The sequence below is a fragment of the Anomalospiza imberbis genome, chromosome 5, assembly GCF_031753505.1.
Source record: "Anomalospiza imberbis isolate Cuckoo-Finch-1a 21T00152 chromosome 5, ASM3175350v1, whole genome shotgun sequence".
Classification (NCBI taxonomy): Eukaryota; Metazoa; Chordata; class Aves; order Passeriformes; family Viduidae; genus Anomalospiza; species Anomalospiza imberbis.
Window position 1 is genome coordinate 35,287,608 of NC_089685.1, and position 23,716 is coordinate 35,311,323.

Here is a 23,716-nt window from a genome sequence, read left to right on the forward strand (position 1 = left end):
GAGGAGTGATATCCATAGGCTCAAATTGACTGTATATATGCAAATGTCCTAAGAACATCATGCCATGAGCCATTTCTGCAAAAATTTCAGTATCTTATGTCAGCCAGAAGCTACTAGTGGCCTGGTTATTGTACAGTACATTTTTCATTACTAGTTAAATTTGTATGTGAACCTTTTCTAATAAAACTGTAGGATCAGTTTTCAGGAAAAATAAAAATAAATTCAGAAGCTCTTTGTGTGGCAGTTTTGACTCTGGAAGAGTTCTCAAGTTTCTCATTTTCACATTTTTTGACAAATGTTCTTTTGGGTTTGAATCTTTAGGGGAAGGAAAAAAAAAACCAAACAGCTCCATCATGCCTAAAGCCATCTAAATCAGTGTCTGCCATAAGAGAAATTAAACATATAAGATGAATTCCAGATAGTTGGACATATTTGCAGGTGGAAGTCTCAAATAATTAGCATAAAAGCGGGCTGGTAAAGTCTCAAGACAAAAGTCTGCAAAATATATTTTTAAAAAGTCATGAGCCATTCTACTAAAATAATCATGGATGTTAAAAAAAGTTCACTTTTTATTTATTTATTGAGATTTCTTTCGAGAAGATTTTGTTTGAATCCTAGTAATTCTCATTTCTGCATCCATATTACCAAATGTCCATGTCATTAAGAAAAAATAAATTACTTGTAAGACTTGGCAGCTGGGAAATAACCTCCTGTTGTTATAGTGATGTCCTAGAGTTCACAGAACTGAAGAATTTCGTATCTTGAAAAGCAGAGCACCAAGTTTTGTTTGTGTTTGTTATGAGAAAGGCATAAATAAGGCATAAATGCAGATTCCTTTCACAGATGAAGAAGGTGCTTCCACACACACTCACCCCGCCACCCCCAGCCCGTCAAAACTTTTTTTTTCAGAGATTAAAACTTTAGTGCTACCTTAGAATGTTGTGTACATTGACAGGATGTTCTGGGACTTCAATACCAATTTCTGACACTGGGTGGATCTCTGAAGTCAGGAGAATAAGAAAATAAATATTTAATTGACACTGTTTTGGCATGAGAAGAGTGGATTGGGCTCCGCCCTGTTTGTTAGTGTCTTGACTTGTCCATTTTTAATCTGCTTCAGGACGGAATGTTTTCCTGTGGCATCACTTTAACTGTTGTTGACTGAAAGAATGGGAATAAATTATCACAGCAAAGCAGCAGAATAGGCAGTGCAATAGTCATTTTGATGAGAAACTTCCGTTGCTGAGAATCTGGGGAATCTGCAACTCTTTGTCACAGGACTTAAACTCATCTCACTTTTGAAATACTTTTTCTGCACCGCTTCTGCTGAATCTGGACTGAAGAGAAAAAGGTAAAGGATATTTCTGCTTAACTTTTGAACACGTGTTGTTATAGCCACCTCTTTTCAGTAAAACTTTCCTTCCTCATTCTGTATTTTTAGTTTTCCAGGATATTTTCACATTTCATACTAAATTATCCAGTTTCTAAACTGAAAAAAGTCTTCAGTTCCATAGCAGTGTTTGAGGTTGGATGTGTGGGTATTTGCCTTGGGAAAACCAGGACCAAAATTCTGTACTGCCAAAGTCAAAATACTGTATTTCCATGACTTAATTTTTTTGATTCACTAAATATTCAGTGATAAAAAAACTCATTCTTTATTACAAAGTAGATTTCCCAAAATCCAGTTTATTGATCACAGAGTACTTGCTGCTTTTGTCTATCTGCAAAATACAGCTAAATCTGTAGTGCACTTGGCAAGTGCATTATCCTTCAATATTTATCTCTCCAAGGAAGTAATAGTTATCTGGTTTTACAAAAAACTGAACATTTGCTCAGGTAAGACACAATATATAATTTTTCAGATACAACCTTACAAATACAAAATTTACAATCTGCAGTAAATCTAAGAATTATGAGTTTTAATTTATATTATAAACTTCATAATAATTGCTGCAATTATTATGTAAGTAAGAAAAATAATTCTCTTCAAAAATGTAAGACACCACTGCTGTCCATAGTAGTTTTTAATAGGCTACTGCTAAAGTGTAGGGTCTTCACAAGACCAAATCAGTACAAGATTTCTACATTGTAATAAATGACAAAGGTCCCATTATGCTGTGGATTTGAATTTGCATTCAACCCACAGCTGAATATTTCCCTCATGATCTTTCCTTATAGTCATTATATAGGTAACAACAGAAGAATGATTTTATAATTTATCTTACTACATGATCCAGAGACTCTGCTTAGCGCTCAAGGCAACTTTTACAAACATTTAATAAAATGTTCAATAAAATATTTCACTGTGTATAAAAAAATGGCAGATCATCTGGTTTTATGTTGTTGAGTTTTTCATGTGATCTGGAACAAGGCATTGACCAATATTCCTTCCCTTCCTTAAACTTTGCCCATTTGTGAAGTTTTTTTAACTTCTTATGATTAACTCCTATAGAAACATATAAAGTATTTGTTAATTCAGAGACACAATATCCTCAGTATTTAAGCTGTGTCTTTGTAGCTGATGCTTGTGCCTCTAATCTGTGTATAACACCCAGCCATAATGTAACCCTAATAGTGCCTTTATTCAGTTTTAGTATTCATATTAATTTTGATACTTCAAATATTCCATGCTTTTAGTAACATAAAAAGATGAAATAAAGCTGAAGGTGATTTAAGAGGCATTTTACATGCCTTAGATTGTATATAATGGATTATAAATGTAAACTGAGAAATATAAGTGCAGAAAAGAGGTATGGCAACTATTTTTCTATACTTCTCTAGGCAGAACTAAGTACATATGCAGTAACCTCTGCTGTGCCTGCAGTCTTAATCAACTGAAACAGACAAAAATGAGGAAGGACTACATTCAGTAGTGGATGAAGTGATGTTATTGTGTTTCTCCTATCAGAACTACCAGGAGTCCATCAGTATTCATTATACGGTTTCATTCATCCATTTGATGGTGTTGATATAATCTCCCTTGAGTTTTTGGGTCAGTCTTCACATTGTATCAGCATATCTTCCCTGACTTGCATGGCATTGCAGCATCATACAGCCACAAAGGGTTCACACCAGAATGCATGAAGTTTTGTTACAAAAGCATCCCACTCTCTTCACATGGAAAAGGCAGAGAGTTGGAGTCACTATAGCTTAGAGCAACTGCAATGTTGGCAAAAGGCAATGGGGAAGATACAAAGTCATATCCTGACTGGAGACCCAACAGATGAAACACTATCACCCATTGATTACACTGGCAGTTTACCCTTCAAATAGCCATTGTGTAGTTTAGTGCCCTTTTATTTCAGATGCAGATAAAGACATTATGAGCAACTGCTTGAAAAGCCTCAGTCAAAAATTATTTACATAGACACAGCATTTGGGTACTTGAGCCATTGTTCAAAGAAAGGGTAATTTACCATCCCATTAAGGAGATTATTTTTGAAATGAGCCACACGTTTGCATTGCTCTTCATCTTCCAGTGGCTCACAGTGTGGTCTACATTTTGAACCTCTACAATGAAATAAATTCACAAATAGTTGGACTTGATAGCCTGTTCATGTGGTTTCTTTATTAAGAAATTTTTAGGAATACTACTATTTTTTTTTCCTTTTGCTAAGTGCTGCTGAGCTAATATCAAAACATGCCAGTTGTGTTTTGTGTTTTGTTTTGTTTTGTTTGTTTTTGTTTGTTAGGTTTGTTTGTTTGTTTTGTTTTGTTGGAAAGCTTCTAAAGTCAGCACAGAATGCAAACAAAACTCTTTTAATACAGACATCCCCTAGGAAATCCATTAGTCTGCTGGTTGGAATAGTCAGTAAAAACAGTAAACCAAATTTCCATCTTGTTCTGCTTAGTTCTGGCAAGTCAAGACTAGTAAGCATTGGTCTTCTACATGCTCATTGATTTCCAAGTTGTTGATAAAACTGTCATGTCTGCAGTCAGACATCTCTTTTTGAGCTCATTACATTCAATCTTGATAACAAGAAGACACAAAAAAAAAAATTTTAAATGTTTGGCAAGCTTGTAACAATCCAGGCCTGGTCACTAACAACCTGGAGACATTATTTTATTATTTTTTAAATTAAGATTTTATTTCATATGTAGATGTAGCTTTGGTTTACCCCTTCACCTCCCACTATTTCTTACAAAGTATTTTAAGCAAAATGAAAGTTAGTAATCTTAAATCTTTAGCAGTATTTACTAGAATTGTCTGCAAAAGAACCTAAAGGTAAATATGACAGAGTTCTTGAGCCAAAGATCCGTCCTGGTCTAGGCTGGGACAGAATTAATTTCCTCTTGGTAGCTGGTACATTGCTGTGTTTTGGATTCGGTATGAGAATAATGTTGATAACACCCTGGTGTTTTGGTTGTTGCTAAGCTATGTTTATCCAAGGACTTTCTTGGTCTCATGCTCTGACAGTGACATGGTACACAACCCAAAAAAAAACCAAAACCCAGAAACCAAAACAAAAAACACAAACAAAAAACCAAAACAAACAAACAAAAAACTACAAACCCCCCACAAAAACAAAAACAAAACCCAAACGAACAAACAAACCCCCCCCCAAAAAAAAAAAAAAAAAAAGACAACAAGAAAACCCAAAACAACTGTGATGGAGCATAGCTTGAACAGCTTACCTGAACTGGCAAAAGGGATATTCCACACTATAGACCATCCTGCCCTGTTACATGAACTGAGGGAGTTACCTGTAAGGGGATCTAACTGGGGTTCAGGGATGGTGTCTGGCATCGGTCAGCAGATGGTGAGCAATTGCTTTGTTCATAATTTGTTTTATCTTTTTACTGTCATTATTATTATTATTTTCTTTTTTTCTTTTATTTCAATTATTAAACTGCTCTTATCTCAACCTACAAGCTTTGCTTTTGATTCCCCTCCCCATTCCACCAGGGTGGGGAGGAGGTAAGTCAGTGGCTGTGAGGTTCTTAGTTGCCAACTGGGTTTAAACCCCAACAAGACCCTAAAATCTAACTGTGACCAGTGTGGGAAAAATATATATGTGCATAGTTCCATCACTGCTTCTCAGTCTGCCTAAACAAGTTCAACTGCTGATGGAATCATTATGTATGACAAGTTACACCTACCTGCTGTGGCAGATGTGGAGGACATGAATTTTCACAGGATAAAAATGTATATAACTTAATGAGTCTGAATAATTAAACAGTTATCTCAATCTGAAATCCAGCCAATCCTGTTCCCTGCATAGCTATAATTCTGCATAGACTATGCTCTACATTATACAGCAGAGATGCAGCTCTGATGCCAGTCAGTGGTAGTCTACCAAGCAGACCCTTGGAGAGACCAGTCTCCTCTCCTGAAGACCAGGACAGTGAGCTTGCTGTGCACCCTCCTTGCTGCCCTGAGTATCTTGAAAGCCACCATTCCATGGTCACTCAGAGCCAAAGCTGCCCTTGAGCATCAGGTGCCAGAGCAGCCCCTCTTTTGTTGGTGAGAAAAAGGCCCAGCAAAGAACCTCTCCTTATTGGCTTCTGTGTCCCTTGGAGAAGGGAGTTATCATCAACACACTTCAGGAACCTCCTGTATTGCTTATGGCTGCTGGGTTGTCCTTCCAATAGATATGGTTATGGTTGAAGTCCCTCAGGAAGGTGAGGGCTTGTGAATGTCAGGGTGCTCCTATCTGTTGCTGAAGAGATGCATCCTTCTGGTATGACTTCATTCTAACACCAGTCACAGAAGCCATCCCACCATGTCTCCACGGCTGCAGTAAGAGTACTTGCAGGTACATGCACATCTCTAACTCCAGTTGTTTATTCCCCATGTTGCATGTGTTTGCATAGAGCCATTTAAGTTGGGACCCCCAATGTAACCAACTCACTGGCCGGAGTGGCTGGAATTCCTTTGTGCTGCTCTTCAGGTGCTCTCCTGCTAACCTATTGCTGCCTAAAATCAGAAGAAAAACTTTCCAAACAATATTAGAATGGATAGCATAAAAAGCAGTCTTTTAATGAAAGCTTATCCCTCTGTGCATATGCAGCATCAAATTTTCACAATTTTTATAAGTTTAACTAGTTAGTATATCTAGCTAGTATATCCAATGGGAGACTGGTTGCCCTGGTAGCCACCCTTGGCCCTGCCCCACCGGAGTCCCTATAGCCCTGTATCTTGTTATAGCTCCCAGATGCTCGTGCAAAACAAGCTGCTCTTGTTGGAAATCCTTTTCCTTGAAAATAAGACCAAACAGCATTTCAAGAAGGTGACATAATGTGTGAGAAAGGGTAACTACTGTTCTAAAGTGTAAGAAAGTGCTAGAAACTATACAGCCATATATTAAAATCTACAAAGCTACAAATATATGAAGAAGCTAAAAATCTTTAAGCATCACTATGATCCTCCTCCAGGTTCTGGGCATCTCTTGTGGAGGCATTGCCATCAAGCCAGTGGGACTGGGATGAAAGGAGGTTCTCCTCCCCTGGCAGCTTTAGTTTAAAGCCTCTTTACTGTCTTGGCAAGTCTATGACTGAAGATGGTTATTTCTTGTGCATAGTCCTTTTAGATCTTTACCTGCCTTGCTTACTGTTACCCTTCCCCATTACTGAATTACCCACTGCTGAACTCTTTTCTTTTTTTTTTCATTAACATATTTTTGCACTCTAGTTTAATTTTTTAACTTCCTCCTCAGTAAAATGTAAATATACTAGAGATATCACAATCTTGAACACATGCTACTTTCAATATGTTGGTTCTTTCCTGAATTACTTGATAAAGTAGAAAAACACAGCATAAACACCTAGTAAAAAGCTGGGTCATTTGTAACAAATGACTGGGAAAAGGACAATTAGACTAAATGCATGAATAAATTTAATTGGTGTCATTGTCCTTGGATAAATTCATTTAACACAAAGCAAAAGCCTACCCACACATATTTAATACATTTAATACTTAAAGCTTCATTCTAGGTTCTGTTCTTTTTTGGTAAGCGGTTTGGATATTTACTCTTCATTTGCTGCTTTATAGTCCACAATCCAAATCCTGGTATGAATAGTTTTGCTAAAGTGTTAAGCACTGACATTTTTAACTGCCTCAAAAATGTTAGGAATTCATCTGTATAGCAACTCCTTTGGTATGAAAATTACTGTTTGCAATTTGGTCGATATTTTTACAGTTGACTGCTAATTATGAATGCTCTACATAAGATGAATATTTATCTGCAGTATTACTTTTTCTACCTGCAGAATAGCTTTTCCCCTTCTGTTTTCTGTAGCTATCTAAATACACTATCAGCATAAAATTTTACAGTCTTACCAGGTTGTCTTTTCTAAGAGTGTGACTATTATTCAAGGCCCTTGTGAATAACTGTACTTAATACAATGTTAACAATTTTTACAGATTTTTAATTTCATGTATTGAACAGTATTTTGTCTTCAATCAGTTTTTGGTATTGAGAAAACAAGATTAACAAAGGAGAATAAAATATATTTAAATTAGTATTTAACTTTCAAGTTATATTATTCATAACGCATTCTTTCAAGCATAAATATGAATAATGTTTTAAGCAGTGAAGACAAATGGAAAGTTGTATCTCAGAGATACAAAAAAATAAGTCAGAAAGTCTACTTCTAAAATTGTCATAAAAGTTTAGAAATGTTATGCTATATTATGTCAAATCTACTAAATTCCTATGAAAAGAATGAGTGTAAAAGAGTTATTAGCATGCTGTGTCCAGTAACATGTTATTATCTTCTTTCTGTTGAGCTGCTTTTAATCATCTCACATTCCTGCCTCTTATTAAATCATACTTTTTTTTTTTCCTCCCAGAGACTGAACTGGCAGTGCTTTGCATCCTATACATTTAGGTAAAAGGTAAGAAGAAACTCTTCTTCTAAATATTGGGTAGCTTTTAATTCCAATTTAAAAAAAAAAATAAACTTCTCATGTTTTTTTTTTATTCCACATATGAATTTGGATGGGAAAGTGTGAGGAAAAGTTTTCAGGTCTATTTGTCATAAGCAACTGTTTCTTGCTGCTTTTTGTAATTCTCAAGCTTATCACTACTATTAGGTGTGAATAAGGAATGGGGGGAGGGGTAAGTGTAAAAACTGATTATGAAATTAATGTATTGCATGTATTAAATACACATAATGCTTTTCTGACTTATTCAGGATGGCTTTTTAAATACATTCATTCTGTATTCACAATATTGTAAACATCTAGAGGGCAATTTAAGTTTTTTGAAAACTCAGCTTTTTCTAATTCAAAGTGTTGTTGTTGTTGTTGTTGTCATTATTACAGGACCTAGTGAAAAAAAGGGCAACATCTAGAAAAGAGTAGTTTAAACACAATATATGTGGCAATTACAGAGCTGTTGTAGACGTTACTTTCAAAACTGTAGCTACTTCTTTCAGCTTCCAAATGAAGAAAGAAGTCTAATTCTGCGTGCCTTTCTTCCTTGTTTTCTAATCTACTTGTAACATTTAATGTGTACCAAGCTACTGCACGAAAATTTGTTGGCAATCAGAAACATTGGAAGAGGGATGTATGAAGCCACATTTAACAAAAGACTCAGAGCTAAAAAAGGAGTCAAAGCCAACATTATTCATGCACTGGTTGTTAGACATTTCCTGACCAGAACCACCTTTCTCACACCAGGAGTGGAGAGCTGTGGTCCCTTTTGCTGTTCTTGCTCAGGTAAACTCCAGCAGCAGCAGCACCTTTGGCTTTAAGCCAAGACACAAGGTCTGTAGATAAACCAGTGCCATAGTCTGGTATGTCCCTAAATCAATGCCAAGTGCTACTTCACATGGGTATGGGATCTATGAAGGAAGCTGAAGAGTCCTTTAGAGCTCCACAAACCTGCCCCGTCTTCACACCAGCTTGTGTGTTACCATGAATCACAGTCCCACAGTTTTACAGAACCACAGGGCTCTAGGATTCCTGCAGGAACTTCTGTTTCTCCACCAGAAATTCCAATATCAGTCTGTTACTGTTTAGAAAACAAAAAGTAAGCAATAAATTAAATAAAACAATTTATTACAGTTAAGGATGTATTTGAACGAGTAAGTTTATGGGAGTTGGTTGTATCAGAACAAGCAGCTGCTTGTTCAGCCATGAGTTTAAGTAGAGTTGATCTTGTTCTGGTTGAAAATCTCAAATAGTTAGATTTTTGCAGAAGAGCCTAAGCAATGTCATGTCAGTGCTATTCTTGAAAGGTGTCCCGTTCTTACAAAGCAGCCCAGCTACTGAGTCCCTAATTCTTAGATCTCTAATTCAGACCTCAGTTGGATGTTTAATGAAAATTTGGGCAGTAAGAAGGAAGACTAGATATACCAAAATCAGTACTCCTACATTAGTATTACTATTTTAGCTATCTGTATTTAAGACAAATTTTGGGTGTTACCAGTATTTGTTACAAATAAATATAGCAGAAAATAAGATAAAGCATTGTCTAAGGCACCTGATCCAAGTTTTGTCTCCAACTTCCTGGAGAAAATACATTGTAAACACCCAAGTATTAATTTTAGCCTCTGGAATAGGCCTACATTCTTCAGCTAAAACCAGGTATCTGTAAATCTTTAAGGAGTAAGGTTCTTCGCTTAGACAACATCTGAAGAAGCAGCTCTGAGTCATAATTGAGTATTTCTTTCACAACAACATGGAAATATATCCAAGTTTATGAGAGAAAAGAATCGTATTCTTTTTCTGAGAGAAAAAGAACACATGGACTGTGTTTAACCTTGATGGAAAACTACTCCAGATGCTGAATGAAAAATAAGAGAACATGCCTCAAAAATAAACGGGTGCCACAATCCAGACTTATTCCCAAATTCAGTAAGGAAATTATAATCTCTTAAATTAAGAATGCTCACTTGAATTTTCTAGCTTTAAAACTACTTCTGTTGTGTATCTTTTATTGTCCTTTTTTGTATTATTCTGCCTCTTGCTGAATACTTAAATAAATATTCTGTTCTGCTGCTGCTGCTACAAGTCCATAAGAAGAAAGCACCTGATGTTCATGAGGTACCACTTGAAGGTTTTGGTCTAGGTTCCACTGAACAAGTGCTGAATACTTAAATGCTTCTTCAGCATTTGTCTCCTGGGATGCCTGAAGTCTTGTTTATTTCATTTATTTCTCGTTTATTTTGAGGCTGCTGCCTCAGAACAATGGGTTTTTTGAGAAGTTGTGAAGTTTCACCTCGTACTGTGCTTTTTGACAAACGCTCTAATGTGTGGAGTGGGAGCTGTGCAGTCCATCCCATCCCATAGCTAATGTCAGCTTATTTACAACTCGAGTGTTCTGGGAGTCACTCTGACGCGCCCCAGGAAAAGCCACCAGGCAGGTTTGGCATGTTTTCATCCCAAGTCAACCTTAGGAAACGTTTCAAATCTCTTTCTTCTGCTGTTAATGAACTTCGAAGTGCTCCAACAAGTTTCAACCCTCATCCAGGTACTCATTGGTCTCACTAATTATCCACAGACTTCATGCCTTTCACAGGCGTGTCGTTCCTGGTTTTATTTCGCAAACTGGATCTCCACCGGCAGCGTCTGTCGGAGGGGCGCGACCCCATCCCCGCCCCAGGGCAGCGAGAGCGCCTCGCGGCCGCAGCGCCCCCTCGCTGCGGCGCAGGCGCGGGCGGGCCCGCGCGGCTGCCGGCGGGGCATGCGCGGGGAGGCGGCGGGGCGGGATGGTGGCGGCGCCCGCGGCCCCCGGGAGCAGGTCGGTGACGGGCCCGGGCGGTGCGAGCGCCTCCGGCCGCCCGGCGCCGCGCAGCGCAGCCCGGGCTGGGCCGGCCGGGGTGGCCGCAGCAGCCTCTCCATGAGCGCCTCGGTGCGAGCCGGCAGCGCCCCGGGGGCGGTGCGGGCCGGGCCCGGCCGCGGCTCCGGCCGGGCGGGAGGAGAAAGAGGAGGAGAAGGAGGTGGTGGCGGTGTCGCTGATGCCCTGCGCCTTGTGTTTTCCCATCAGGTGTTGTCCTTCTTGCTTCCCATGTCCTATTACCAGGAGGATTTCTTCAGAGAATACCTCAAGATGATGGCGAATATGGTCATCCTGAACTTGCTCATCTGTATTTCGCTGGCGTTCTGGATCGTGTCCATGACTGCAAATACGTACTACGGTGAGTCCAAAGGCCGGGGAGAGGCTGGCATGGCACGGCCACGGGCGAATCCTCCCCTCCGGCCCCTCTAGGCAGGAGACAAAAATGGGAAAAGGGGTGTGCACAGCCCCTTCGTTCGTCAGTAGAGCTGATAACCCCACCTTTTACAGTAGGCGATAGTGGTCTAGAAGATGCTGACAGCCGCTTACTTGCAGCTCTGCCCAGGGATCAAGTACAATTTAAAATGTTGGTGTGCTTTATGATTTCTTTCTCTGAAAGAAAGCAAATAAAAATTAAGAAGTGAAAAGAAAGACTGAGCTGACAGAGGTCTTTTTATATTAGGGAAGTATGTGACAGCATGGGAGGAGTGCGCCAGCTTTCAAAACTGTTGTAGGAATCGGCAACATCTGCAACGTGCAGAACAGGTCGTGCAGGAAGACTTCCTTAGTCGAGGAACAGAGAAACGGAAAATGGTATAAGAAAATGGGGATGTATGCATGGAGTGGCTGGCTGAGGTGTGTACTGTCAGCTCAGTGTTCTGCTCTGGCAGCTCAGACTGGCTGTGACTTAATTGTGTGCAGTTGCAGGGACACAAGTCCTCTCTGTAGTCTCTCTTTTCAGCTCTAGGACCATTTTTACAGCAGTGTGCAAAAGCAGCTGATATTGCCTGCAATATCAGTTTAATGCCTAGAAGAATTTAACTGCTTTTCCAAGACAGGTAAAGTCTTATCATTCAGACCTCAGCCAGTTTGATGCTGGAAGAACTCCAGTGTCATTGCAGTATTGCTGAAAGCACGTAGGGATGGAGTATGAACACCTTCAACTGCCCAGTAACGCCCTGGGTCCAGAAGAAGCTATAATAAATACCCCACCAGTATAAGCTGACTTTTGTAGAGGCAGTTGCATGTCTCTGCTCAGTGTTTTTCAGTGATTTAGGATGGGTTAATTCTGGTACAGTATTAAATCTGTGTGGTCTGCATACTTCTGCTTTGGCTTGTAGTGAGATGCCAGATGTGTAGACAGTATGCAGAAGCAGGCTTCACAACCAGCTTTTTTTTGTATCATTTGTAGCTACCCAAGCGGGATTTAAACATGCAACTTCATTTATGTGTGTCTGCTCTCTAAAGGTATAGCTTTTCTGACAATTAGGATATTCTAGTCCCTGTTCTCTTACGTGAGTGGGAATTTACAGTATAGTGTGGAGAGACCTGGAACCAGCTAAATCAGGATAGGGCCTGATAGAAAGAAGACTGCGGACAAATCCTCCTTTTTGTAGGGAATGGTTATGGACAAGAAGGACATAAAACTTCTGTTGTTCATTTGCCTGAGACTGTGGAAAGACCTTGGCTTTTCAAGGAGTTGAATGAAAGATACAGTACTTAATGGGCTTAAAATGGTTCAGCTCATAAAAATGGTGAAATTCACAGTCCGTAATATAAATATAAAAATACTAGAAACATACTTTTATTAATGTACAGTTTATAGTAATTCTTAAGCACTAAACAGTGGGCCAGATGTTAGTGAAGCCAGAATGTCGAAGAACACGTTCATTGTTTTATTATAGATGCTATCTTGGTCTTACTTAGTAGTAAGTTAATAGAAATACTTTTCTCTCCCACAAGCAAATCCAAAAAGTTTAGTTTAAAAATTACCTTGAAGAGGTGAAAATTCTGTTTGTTAGCCAAACAAAAGGAACCACTTTGTGTTCCAGTACTGCTTACACTCAAGTTAGCACCAAGAGCTACCTTGGTTTGTGATAAGCACTACCAGGCTACAGCACTGGAGGGCTCCTCATACACAGCTGGTGCTTGTCTTTTGAATTTCTGACTCAGCCCTGAGCTGCAAGACCCCCACCTTGTTCACCTACTATGGCTTTGGGGCTTTTCAGTACACAGAAGAGATTTTTTTTCTTGTGAGTCTTTACATTGCAATAAGTGTTTTACTGTGTCCTGCTTTGCACCAGAGAGCCAGTGTTTGTGCAGAGGTTGGGGTATGGATGACACAAAAGTCCTTGTTGAAAACCATCATGTTTATCTTTCCAGCAAGACAGGCTTCTGTGTCTCCGTAAAATCTTTCTTTTACAAGATCAAGACTTACTTTAATGCAAGATTTGTGATGTGTTGTATTTGTATAGGAGATGTAATAAAAAACTTCTCAAGATCTTAATTTTTTTTTATTTCAAAACCTACATTAACTATTGGCTTTAGCTTTTAGAAGTTTGTGGGTTTTTCAAACTAAAACTGTCACTACAAATCTTGCCGAGATATTCATCAGCTCAAAGTATATTTTAAAGAGCCTTACATCAAGGTCAGAAGAACTGAAAGGGCTGATATTTCATAAAGTGGTCACACTACTTTCACCTAGCAGACTGTCTTGCTTGGCTTTTTTTGGTAGTGGAATTTTGTCATAGTAAATTCAGATGTTAGTTTTTGAAGTTCATAAATCCCTTTTAGAATGGAAAATATCACCATATTTATTTCCTGTCACATTTTGCTATTTTTGGTAATTAATTTCAGTTCATGAAATATATTTTCTTTTGATAGCTGAATAGAAAAATTGAGTAGATAATTGCATATATATTGTCCTTCTGTCCATATGAATATCTTTCTTCTGAAGGATGAAAAGTTTTAATCTCTATTAAGATCAAAATTTAAGTATATATCAGGAAATAATGACTTTTCAGACATGAAGATATAAAGGCTTTATGAGGATCATCTGTAACCTGTTATTTGATTTATCAGGTACTTTACGACCTATTTCTCCATGGCGCTGGCTTTTTTCAGTCTTGGTTCCACTAATTATTGCTACACAGGGTTTTAAGAAGAAGAGTCTTGATCACAGTGGTGCATTGGGAGGTATGTTATTTCTGAGACTTAAGCTAAATGTTTAGTAAACTAAAGGTCCTTTTTATTGTTTGCTGTTTAAGACTTTACCTAGTTCTATTATAGTAAAGTCTGAATGTAAACATACATACCCCAGATTCATACTGGGTTTTTTTCTCGTGCCTGTTTAAACAGTCAAGTTAACCCTGTGCTGCTGTTCATAATTGATTTGATTAATACTATTATAGTTATGTAAACCTGGAAGATTCTTTTATACTTCAGTACAGTATACAGTTAAATCACATGGTTTGGTTTGGTTTATCATATAGAAGGATTCACAGACAAACAAAGAAACGGCAGAGGTGCTGGTAAAGAAAGACCCTAAACTAATTGTGTCAGCGGCCTTCCTACTTGGTGGGAAATCAGTTCTCCTTTCTGTATGGTTCCCCTTTCTGTAATAGAAGCAGTTCTAGGCATTTTTTGGCCTGGCAAAAATTAGAAAATTAGATCTGTACTTCACTAAGAACAAATGATTGTTTCTGAAAAGTTTTTCTAGACCACATGATAAAAAGCCCAGCGTAGTGTACAATAGTGTTTATTGAAATCTGATGCAACATTTCTGGGTGAGGTGATTCACCCTTGTCTTGTGACATTGTTTGAATTGATGTTCAGTGGAGTAAAACAGGGCCTCAAATCCTCCTTCCCATGTCACCCATTATGCAAATCGTCTGTCTGCGAGAGTTAAGGGAAGCATTTTCTACACTGACAAAAATATTTTTGACTTTTATGTTCTGACCTCTTAACAGCTCTGCTAGCCAGTTTATACTGGCATTTGCTCTTAAATGCAACCATTTTTCTTTCAGTCCTTTAGAATTGTAATCTCATGGTGAGCAGTGAAATTTGGCCTCCCCTGAAAGGGGACATAAAAATGAATTGCATCAAGGAGATCAAATACTTTAAAAAATTACAGAAATAAAGAAGTGTAATAAAAATCAGAAACTAAAAAAGAAAAGAATAGAGAAGTAGCATCTGCTAAGATATGGAGGAGGGTTTTTACGGGTTATCTTGGAGACCTTGGATGTGGGATTTAATACCTAAACTGATGATAAACTTGCTGATAGATGCACAGCCACAGGTATATATCTGCTCCTTATAAAAATAATAATATTCTTCAGGCAGAGTACTTGAATTTCAATTATATGTTCTTTGGATTCTGGGGGTTTTATTGGATCTCTTTTATTTTTGCACAGTACAACTGATTTGTGGCAAAAAGTCTTAAAAATTACATGCTTCAGCAGTTACAATAAAATTAGCAATTTTCAATAGAATCTCTTATTGCATGATTGTCTTAGGTTTATCAGGAAGATACTTTTCATACACAGAAAATTCAAAATACTTAATTGCTTTGCAAAATAACCATTGTTACATGAAGGAACTTTATATACTTATTTTTTCTTCCTAGGACTGGTGGTTGGATTTATCCTTACAGTCGCAAATTATAGTTTCTTCTCTTCTTTGTTTGTATTTTTTGTTACTTCTTCAAAACTTACTAAGTGGAAAAAAGATATAAAGAAGCAAATAGATTCAGAATACAAAGAAGGTAAGCCAAAATATTTAATTATTTTAGATCCCTTGTAGAGAATAAATAATGCATGTTTCTTGTTCCCTTCACAGGGTGTACATCTCTAGATGAGATGTAACATCTAGAATAGGGAACACTGTTGAGACTTCCCTCGACCCTATCCCTCTGAATATTAGCAAGCCACTTTGCTTTTGCTTCTGTTCTGTTAAACAAATTGCCATAAAGTTTCTGTTTTGAATGTGTGTCTTTTTAAATTTAACTTTATATATGTGTTGTTTTGCTTTTGCCCCATGCTGTTGCCTGAAATTACTAAAATTCAGTTTCTATACTTCAGGTGGCCAGAGGAATTGGGTTCAGGTATTCTGTAATGGTGGTGTTCCTACTGAGCTGGCTCTCTTATATATGATAGAAAATGGACCAGGTGAAATTCCTATTGACTTCTCAAAGGAATACACAGCGTCATGGATGTGCTTATCCCTTTTGGGAGCTTTGGCATGCTCTGCTGGTGATACATGGGCTTCAGAGATTGGTAGTGTTATGAGTAAAAGCAAACCAAGATTGATAACAACCTGGGAACAGGTTCCAGTAGGTAAGGCGTTACCCCTTCTACATGTTTTTAATATTTCGTTAATCTGTTTTGAGTTACGCATCCAACTTGAAAAGTTCCAAGAAAGACATAGAAAAATATCAGAAATCTGGGATTAGGAAAGGTTACCAGGAATGCATTCTCTGAAATGGAATATAGTCAATTGTGGTTCTTTTGCATCTTGTTGATGAGATGCACGAGTATAGCAGCCAAAGAGCTAGAATCATTCTGAATGCTGTTACTTCTAATCTCTGACAATAGTAAAAGAGTTTATACTGCTAATATGAAGAATACAAGTTATCAACTGATATTTCTCAGGCATTATTTTAATCAGTAGAATACATATATATTCAATAGAGACAGTACAGAAAATTCACTTCATAACCAGATCACTCATTTCCTTTAATATCCTTCCAAGGGGGAATTAAGTGAACTTTCTTTCTGTCAGACGTTGTCTCCATGGTGGATATCATTCATTGCTGCTTTAAAGCAATGTGCCTTTTTTGAGTCTTGCTGGCAAATTGATCAGAGGTATAGATCTTGTTGGATAGGAGTTAAATGCACGGGAATTTTTTTTTATATGCATTCTTCAGATTTTTATTCAATGAGCTATCATCTCTGTCTATGGATTTGGTTATTTTATTTTTAAATGTGTTGGTGGAACATGTCTTAGTATACTACTTCTGAAAGAGAGCGTTGCTTTAATGTGCACATCTTAAAGTCTGTTTTTCTTGAGCAAATCTCTTCTTTTATTACCCCACCACCACCAAGAGCAGACAAATAGCAGGTGACATTGAGAGGTGTGTGCTGTCTAGTTTTATTTGATTTAATGCTGGTGACTATTTCTAGAGAACTGGCTCTAGAGACAGGAATGGAGTAGTAACAGGCAGTAATGGTACAGGTTAAGCTGCTCAATAGCATAATGGGAATAGTAAAAAGCTGCTGTAGATGTAAGAGGAGAAGATCACTATGGGCAGTTTGGATTTCAATTAATTACAAGTTTTTTAAAACGAGTTTGTAAATCAGCTACATTTTATTTGGTTTAGGTACTAATGGAGCAGTTACTTTAGTGGGCCTGATCTCAAGTTTGCTTGGAGGCATGACAGTAGGTATAGCCTACTTTATAACTCAACTCATTTTTGTGACTGATCTGGAAATATCTGCTCCACAATGGCCCATTATAGTGTTTGGTGCAGCAGCTGGCCTACTGGGATCAATAGTTGATTCGTATTTGGGAGCTACGATGCAATACAGTGGTAAGAGTATTCTTTTTTAATTTTTTTCCCTTTCTCCCAGTGTAACCTAAAATTTGACTTGAACTTCAAGAAAGGCTGAGGGTACGATTTTTAAATTGAAAGATTACAGAAATAGCAGCATCAAGGACAAAGGGAGCAAAAGTAATGGACATAGTAATGAAAAGGAGCAAGGGTGGTTGGCCCTTTTCCACTTTTTGATTTGTTTATTGTAGCTTATTATCTTGTTGATGACTGAAAGAGACAGAGATACCCAACAAGTTACCTTGGAAGAAGCAATTGCTGCCCTCTCCATTTCTATATGTCTAATTTTAGTAACATTTTATAAGAAAAAATGTCAGTTTAATTTTATCCACTTACTTGGATGAAGTTGTCACTGCAGAAGCTCCATTCCTAACTTTGAAGTCTTAGCAATAGGCTCAAATGTAAGAATTAAGTAAGAAAAAGTGAACAATAGTTTGCCTTCTGGTTTTTTCACAGCTTCCTGTAGAAGCTCTATAATACAGAGCACTGTTTCCTATAAGTTAAGCTTATCACAAACTAGCTGTGATTTTAAATAAAAAGACAATATGCACTTTAAACAAAAAATTGTTGACTGGCTGGTTTTAAATTATTTCAATGTTTACTCATTGCCCCGAAGGATCATTGTCTGTGAACAAACACTACAGACAACCTTTAGGCTAAGCTGTAAATTTGTCCTATGTTTCAAAATTGTTTAGAAACCATATCTGACACTGTTGTGTTTACCAGCTTGTTTACAGAGAGAACTTAAGTTTCCAGGTTTCATTGTTGGTATGTTTATTAATTGGAAGTCCAGGTGTGAATGTGCAGATGAACTGCCTCAGAGACACAAGTCCTTTAGGTCTGCCATTACAGTGAGATCTACAAACTGTTGTTGATGCTCTGGATTTGGCTATACAGCATTTTTTATGCTCTATTCTTTGTAATTCCATTGAAGATCAAAATACAATGTTTAACTATTTGATGAATTTTTAGATAATTCTGTCCTGAGCAATAAACACTTAAACACTCAGAAAATGTTTCAAGCTCCTAATGAGGCAGATGCATTAAGAGAATGGAGTAAACCCAACTAATGCATGCCTGCATTTATCAGCATCTATTTCTTCTTCATTTCAGGTATTTTTTCCATGCTCAGCTACTTACCTTTGTAGCTGCAGCAGGGACAGTATGCAAGTTCCACATTTTTTTTTTACAAATTCAAAAGCATTGCTGGAGTATGTATACTATGCTGCACACGTACATGCTGTGGTATATATGTGATGTGGTACAGGCAAAACTGTGCTGCTTATTTGTGTCTCTCTGCCCACTATTTTTTCCCTTTTCAGTGTGGACTCAGGAGGAATACTCTAGTTTCTGCAGCATCTTGAAAAACAATAAATATGGCAGGGGGAATAAAGAATTGTGTCTCTTTTTTTTTAAACACTATGCTGCTAATCCTTTTTGTCAATGTGTTTCCTTTTGGTAATATTCCTAGATGTGGTGTATCTAATAGCCTGTGATACCCACTGTTTCTGAAAGAAAATCCACCCCTACCTGCACAGTTATTAATTAAAACTTTGAATAGCTGTGCAGAATAAGATTCAAATTTGCCCATGTTATCAGTCTATACCTATTCTGCAAATAACAAAGGTAATGGGAGGACTGTTACTTTACCTACTTGTTCATGCTTGGAATATACACTTTATGTACAATTGAGGCATATATTTAGAAAAAAATAATTCCAGTTATTCCTCAAAGAAAGTACTACTCTCTAAAACATAGCAAGTGTTGAGAGTTAAACTATTAGACTTTGAAGTCTGACTTTTCTGTAGCTCTTTTGCATTATTTGAGGCCAGGTTTAAATGTATGTTTCAAAATAGTATTGCCAACTATATACCTGCTAGGTAGGTTTGTAGTGGGGGGTTTTTAAAGTTTTGTCTGAAGTGCAGACTTTTTTTATTAAAGCAGCAGCTTTCTTTGAAATTTCCAGGTTGTGAGTGTTGACAGTCAAATCTAAGAAGAAAAAAAAATTAATATAAAATACATTGATTTCCTTTGGAATGTTCCAACCTTAAATGTGTGCATTTGCACGTACCCAGTTACACTTCACTACAGTGTGAATTAAGATCAAGCATTGTAGATTGGTGTGCTTTTATCAGCATACAGAATGGTGCAGCTGGACAAAACGTAGGATAATGGTGTCTGTATAGTAATAGCTAATGAAGGACAATATTAAAGTGTTGATAATACAGAGGCAGAGCAAGAAATTACCTAAGTACTACAGAAAAAACTCCTGCTGCTGGTGGTATAAAATTGCTGTGTAAATAGAATTTATAAATTCAGCCTTTGTAAAGAGCTTATTTTCTGTCAGATTAAGTAATAATGTTTTTTCCCTAATTTTCCTTTTAAAACAAATACATCTTGCCAGAAAACATGTTGTTAATAAGTTCTTTCTTTTTAAAACAGCTTCCTTTGCTTTAGAGTGACTCTTCAAACAGCTTTTTCCTCTTCTGATTTAGCTTGTTTTATTCCTTTCTTTGCTGTTAAACTACATAGAGGTTTGACATAAGTGTAACTTCTCAAAAGAAGTAAATCTAATGTAAAGTATTACATTTATACCCCATTCTTTGAAAGTACCAGATTAAACTGACTGTAATTTAGTTTAGTCTGATGATGTCTTCTTACAGAGATTTAACACTGTTAAAGCAAAATAAATTTAGGAAGGTGTATATACTTGGTTACTAAGTTTCTCTTCGTCTTGGTTGGCTTTGTGCAATGAAGTTTTTATCTTTTTCCAGGTTTTGACCAGACAATTGGCATGGTTGTTAACCACCAAACAAAAGACTCCAAGCACATATCTGGAAAACCTATATTAGACAACAATGCCGTAAATCTTTTTTCTTCTGTAATCATTGCTCTGGTGCTTCCAGGCACAGCATGGTTTTTCTGGCCAAGGGGTTGAAATAGTTTAAGATTTCTGCATGTGAATCATTTATGTTCAGTCTTGCTCAGAGACTCCAAAGTGTTCCAGTTGAACCCTCTGTAAGAGACGGATCTGAAACATTCAGAGAGCCGAAGGACTTTCCATCTCAACTTGTTAAGGCTGTAAACCTCCTGTGGCAATCAGCATCTCTCAGGAAGGTGCTTTGTCAATAAAGCTCTTGCTGCTCCTCAGGTGGATGTAGATCATTGCCTAGTGAGGTGAAGCACTTGATTCATTTGTCCTCCATTTATGGAGCCGAAGTGTTGATGTTTCTTCTCTCCAGTTTCCAGCATCTGGAAGGGCAGGAAGCTGGAAATAGAAGTCTTATGCACATCAATCAGTGTGATGAAGCCTTGTGGCTATTATCCAAGTTAGACAAAAAACCACTGCAGCTTTATAGCAATGGTAACGTGGGTGAAGTGGGTGAATTCTGGTATTTCCCATTATCTACGGTTTCTAAGGTCTTTTGGAAGTATTTGGACTGGGAAGAAAGAATTCAGCCTTGTTGCCTATTCTCTATCCTGATACTAGCTCCACTTCCCTCAGAATAGGTTTGATAAAAATGAACCATACATAATATTTGAAGCAAAAATCTAAATTTAAAGTTGAAACTTTAAGCTGTTCCAGTAAGAATAATAACATTTTCTATGCTTTTTTGACATCTTTATTTCAAAACTAATGATATTTATGAAGATTTGTCAATACTGTGGTACTTACCAAATACGTTAAAATTAAATGTGACAGTTGTGGATTCACAATCATCTCTTTAGAAAGATAATGGTTTTTTTCTGTAAGCATAGAATTTTTCCATTGTGTTTGGCATTCTAACCAAACTATACTCCTTGGTTATTTCTCAACAGTGGAAATGTTTCCCATTTTGTTTGGGGCTTCTATTTAGAGATGATAGTTTCAGCCAAAGAAGCTACAGATGTTGTCCTTGTAGCAAATGGGGGAAGTCACACATATAAACCATTTAAAAGTACAAATTTAATTTTTGATGTTCAGGTTCCTGTGTTAGGTAATTCTGTCTTCTGTCATTCATTTATAAAAGTCAAAGTAATGTAGCCTGTATAGATTGTATTTAAAGATGCCCTCATAATAATCTCTAAGCTTCGATATTCAGAAGTGTGGGCCCATACTTTTAACTTATGAAAAACTTTTTCTTTTCTTGTTAGAGATAGATTAATATTTTGTATTGAACATCTGGGGTTTTTTTACAAGTGTCTTGTGTATATTGCCTGTCTTAATTCAATTTACTTTTTTATTTTGTCACCTTTTATGGGAATATGAAAAAACTTTAGCACCTTCCATACTGAATTTACTCTTTTGAAATCTAGTCCATACAGATCTGGAACTCATCACTGGAAACACTTAATTGTATTAATCTGTTATAAAGATGAGATTTCAAAGAAGTAAAAGCTTTCTGAAAAGAACAAATTGTGTAGCTGCTCGATGTCTGTTCCTGTGGAAGGGCACAAAATTATGGAAGTAATATATGCACTTAAACTGTAACAATAAACACTTGGGAATTTTATGCACTGTTTGGACTTATGCTGCTTCTAAATACTATTTTAGCTGTCTTCTATGATTTTATTAATACTGTTGTGGTTTCTAGAATTGAGCAAGATAAAATTTTTGTAAGATACTTTTTTTTTCCCAATTAAATGCCTTATTCTTATATTCTTTTGTTTCCTGAAGTGAAATGTATTTTCAACCACTGAAGTGGACATGGTCAGCTTTTTCACTATTTTTTGAGTTCATTTGAAAACCAGCTTGCCATAGTGAGAAGACATCTCATTTCATATTCATAGCAGCATGAAATGCTTTGATCTGTGATCATATGAACGAATGCGATCTGACTGAACTCCTGTAGTTAGCATCGTCAAAGGCCATTATTTTGGATTTTTTTTTTTGTCATGTCTTAGTTATGACACTTGAGTTGCTTTTGAAATTGCTCATAAGTTTCCAGTATACAGAAAGATATGAGCACACTTAAACTCTGAAAAGGACAGGGTTAACTTCGTTAATTTTGGGTGTATTGACTATAGCTTAGGCAAATATTGTTACATTTAACTACTCAGTAGCTGTGAACCGACAAACTTTGGGAGGAGGTGGAGGTGGGAGTAGGGGATACAGGGAAGAATTTGCAGAATGTGACAAACTGCCTGTAACGTGGTGTGGGTCACTAAGAGCAGTTTCTGGGCTCACAAGGCAGCAGATAGCCTGTGTCCAAGTGCTACTTGGAGAGACAAAAAATGCAGGAAGTAAAAAGAAAAAGGGAGAAAAGAGAAAAACAGGAAGTTGATGCATTTAAAATTGCAAGATAAGTTACTGCAGTTGATACATTTCATGCCATTCTTTAAACACTTGAATTATTCTTTAGCTTCAGAGCCATCAGTACCCCTAGTATATACCTCTGTCACTGATTTTGCATTAATTAAGTGCATCAATATTTCCACAACACCAAGGCAATACACTCAAAAACTTTTTTAATTGAAGCGGTTACAATTGTGACTTACAGGTCCTTATGCTTGGCTTGATTAGGTGTTTAAGTAAAATTTTGATACAGTTGCATGCGAGAAATCTTCAGCCAGGTCTCACCTAGACTTGGTGCTGTGATTGTTGAAGTATACTAGTATCAGAATCGCCAGTATCTATTTTTTAAATTTCTGTTTTATGGTTACAGCTGCAATTTGTCTTGGGTCTGCACATGCTACATTTGAGTGGTCCATTATTACACAGTTTCCTGGGACAGCAAAATAAAGTGGTGTAAAAAACAAAGGGAGTGAAACAATCCCCTCTGACTGCCCCCCTGAACTGTTATGCTAGCTCAGTCTTGGGGGATGGCTGAGGAGCAGAGTTTCAGAAGCCAGGAGAGAGCGGCTCAGTTTCCATGTGTTTATTTTCAGGGGAGAAGGAGGAAAAAGAGACCGAACAATGGCGGAGTGGGTTTTTATCTAGGTTTTGGGGGGTTGGGGCCATCTGGCCTCTGGCCAATAGGTTCCCTCTAGGGTTTAAGGGTCATTCTAACATTCCTATCTGTGGGGGTCTGCTGCAGGGTGATGCCATTCCTTAAAGAACTGCAACAAGGGAGTATACCACCTGTCTTGGGTATTAAGGATAAGCTGATTCTGCAGATTTACTTTTTCTGACAGTAAAGGGCTGAAATGTCATGAAATTCTGTTGGTATTTTACAGAACCAACTTGGGCACTATTCACATTACAATCTGTTAGGACCAAGCATCTCAGATTTGTAAGTAGGATTTGTTTTCCCTGCATTTCTTGCAGCAGTACTTTGGTCCCCACACAGCTTTTTTTTACATTTTATTATCTAACATTTTAAATTGCCTTTAAGTCACTTTTCTTCAAGCAGGAGTTAACCTGTTTTACAGGAAATTTATTCCGTTAAAGCTTTGTAGGTATGTA

The 23,716-nt window shown here is 37.4% G+C and overlaps 1 protein-coding gene and 1 long non-coding RNA gene across 5 annotated transcripts; one reads left to right on the plus strand and one right to left on the minus strand.

The window, feature by feature from the left end:
- Window positions 1-412: 412 nt before the first annotated feature.
- Window positions 413-1,621, minus strand: LOC137474012 (uncharacterized). Its single transcript, XR_010999106.1, has 2 exons — window positions 931-1,621; window positions 413-729 (listed from the first exon to the last, which is right to left on the minus strand). It is a non-coding gene; the product is annotated as an uncharacterized lncRNA (long non-coding RNA).
- A 72-nt stretch (window positions 1,622-1,693) lies between these two features.
- Window positions 1,694-21,824, plus strand: TMEM19 (transmembrane protein 19). Of its 4 annotated transcripts, XM_068190226.1 has the most exons (8): window positions 1,694-1,836; window positions 7,793-7,837; window positions 10,935-11,085; window positions 13,806-13,919; window positions 15,349-15,486; window positions 15,803-16,057; window positions 17,101-17,310; window positions 20,106-21,824. In XM_068190226.1, the coding sequence occupies exons 3-8, from the start codon at window positions 10,956-10,958 to the stop codon at window positions 20,267-20,269; spliced, it is 1,011 nt and encodes a 336-aa protein (XP_068046327.1). In that variant the 5' UTR covers window positions 1,694-1,836; window positions 7,793-7,837; window positions 10,935-10,955; the 3' UTR covers window positions 20,270-21,824. The 4 variants fall into 4 exon arrangements, with proteins under 4 accessions (XP_068046327.1, XP_068046325.1, XP_068046326.1 ...); XM_068190224.1 differs by lacking the exons at window positions 1,694-1,836; window positions 7,793-7,837 and adding an exon at window positions 10,601-10,688; XM_068190225.1 differs by lacking the exons at window positions 1,694-1,836; window positions 7,793-7,837 and adding an exon at window positions 10,773-10,826.
- Window positions 21,825-23,716: the final 1,892 nt, after the last annotated feature.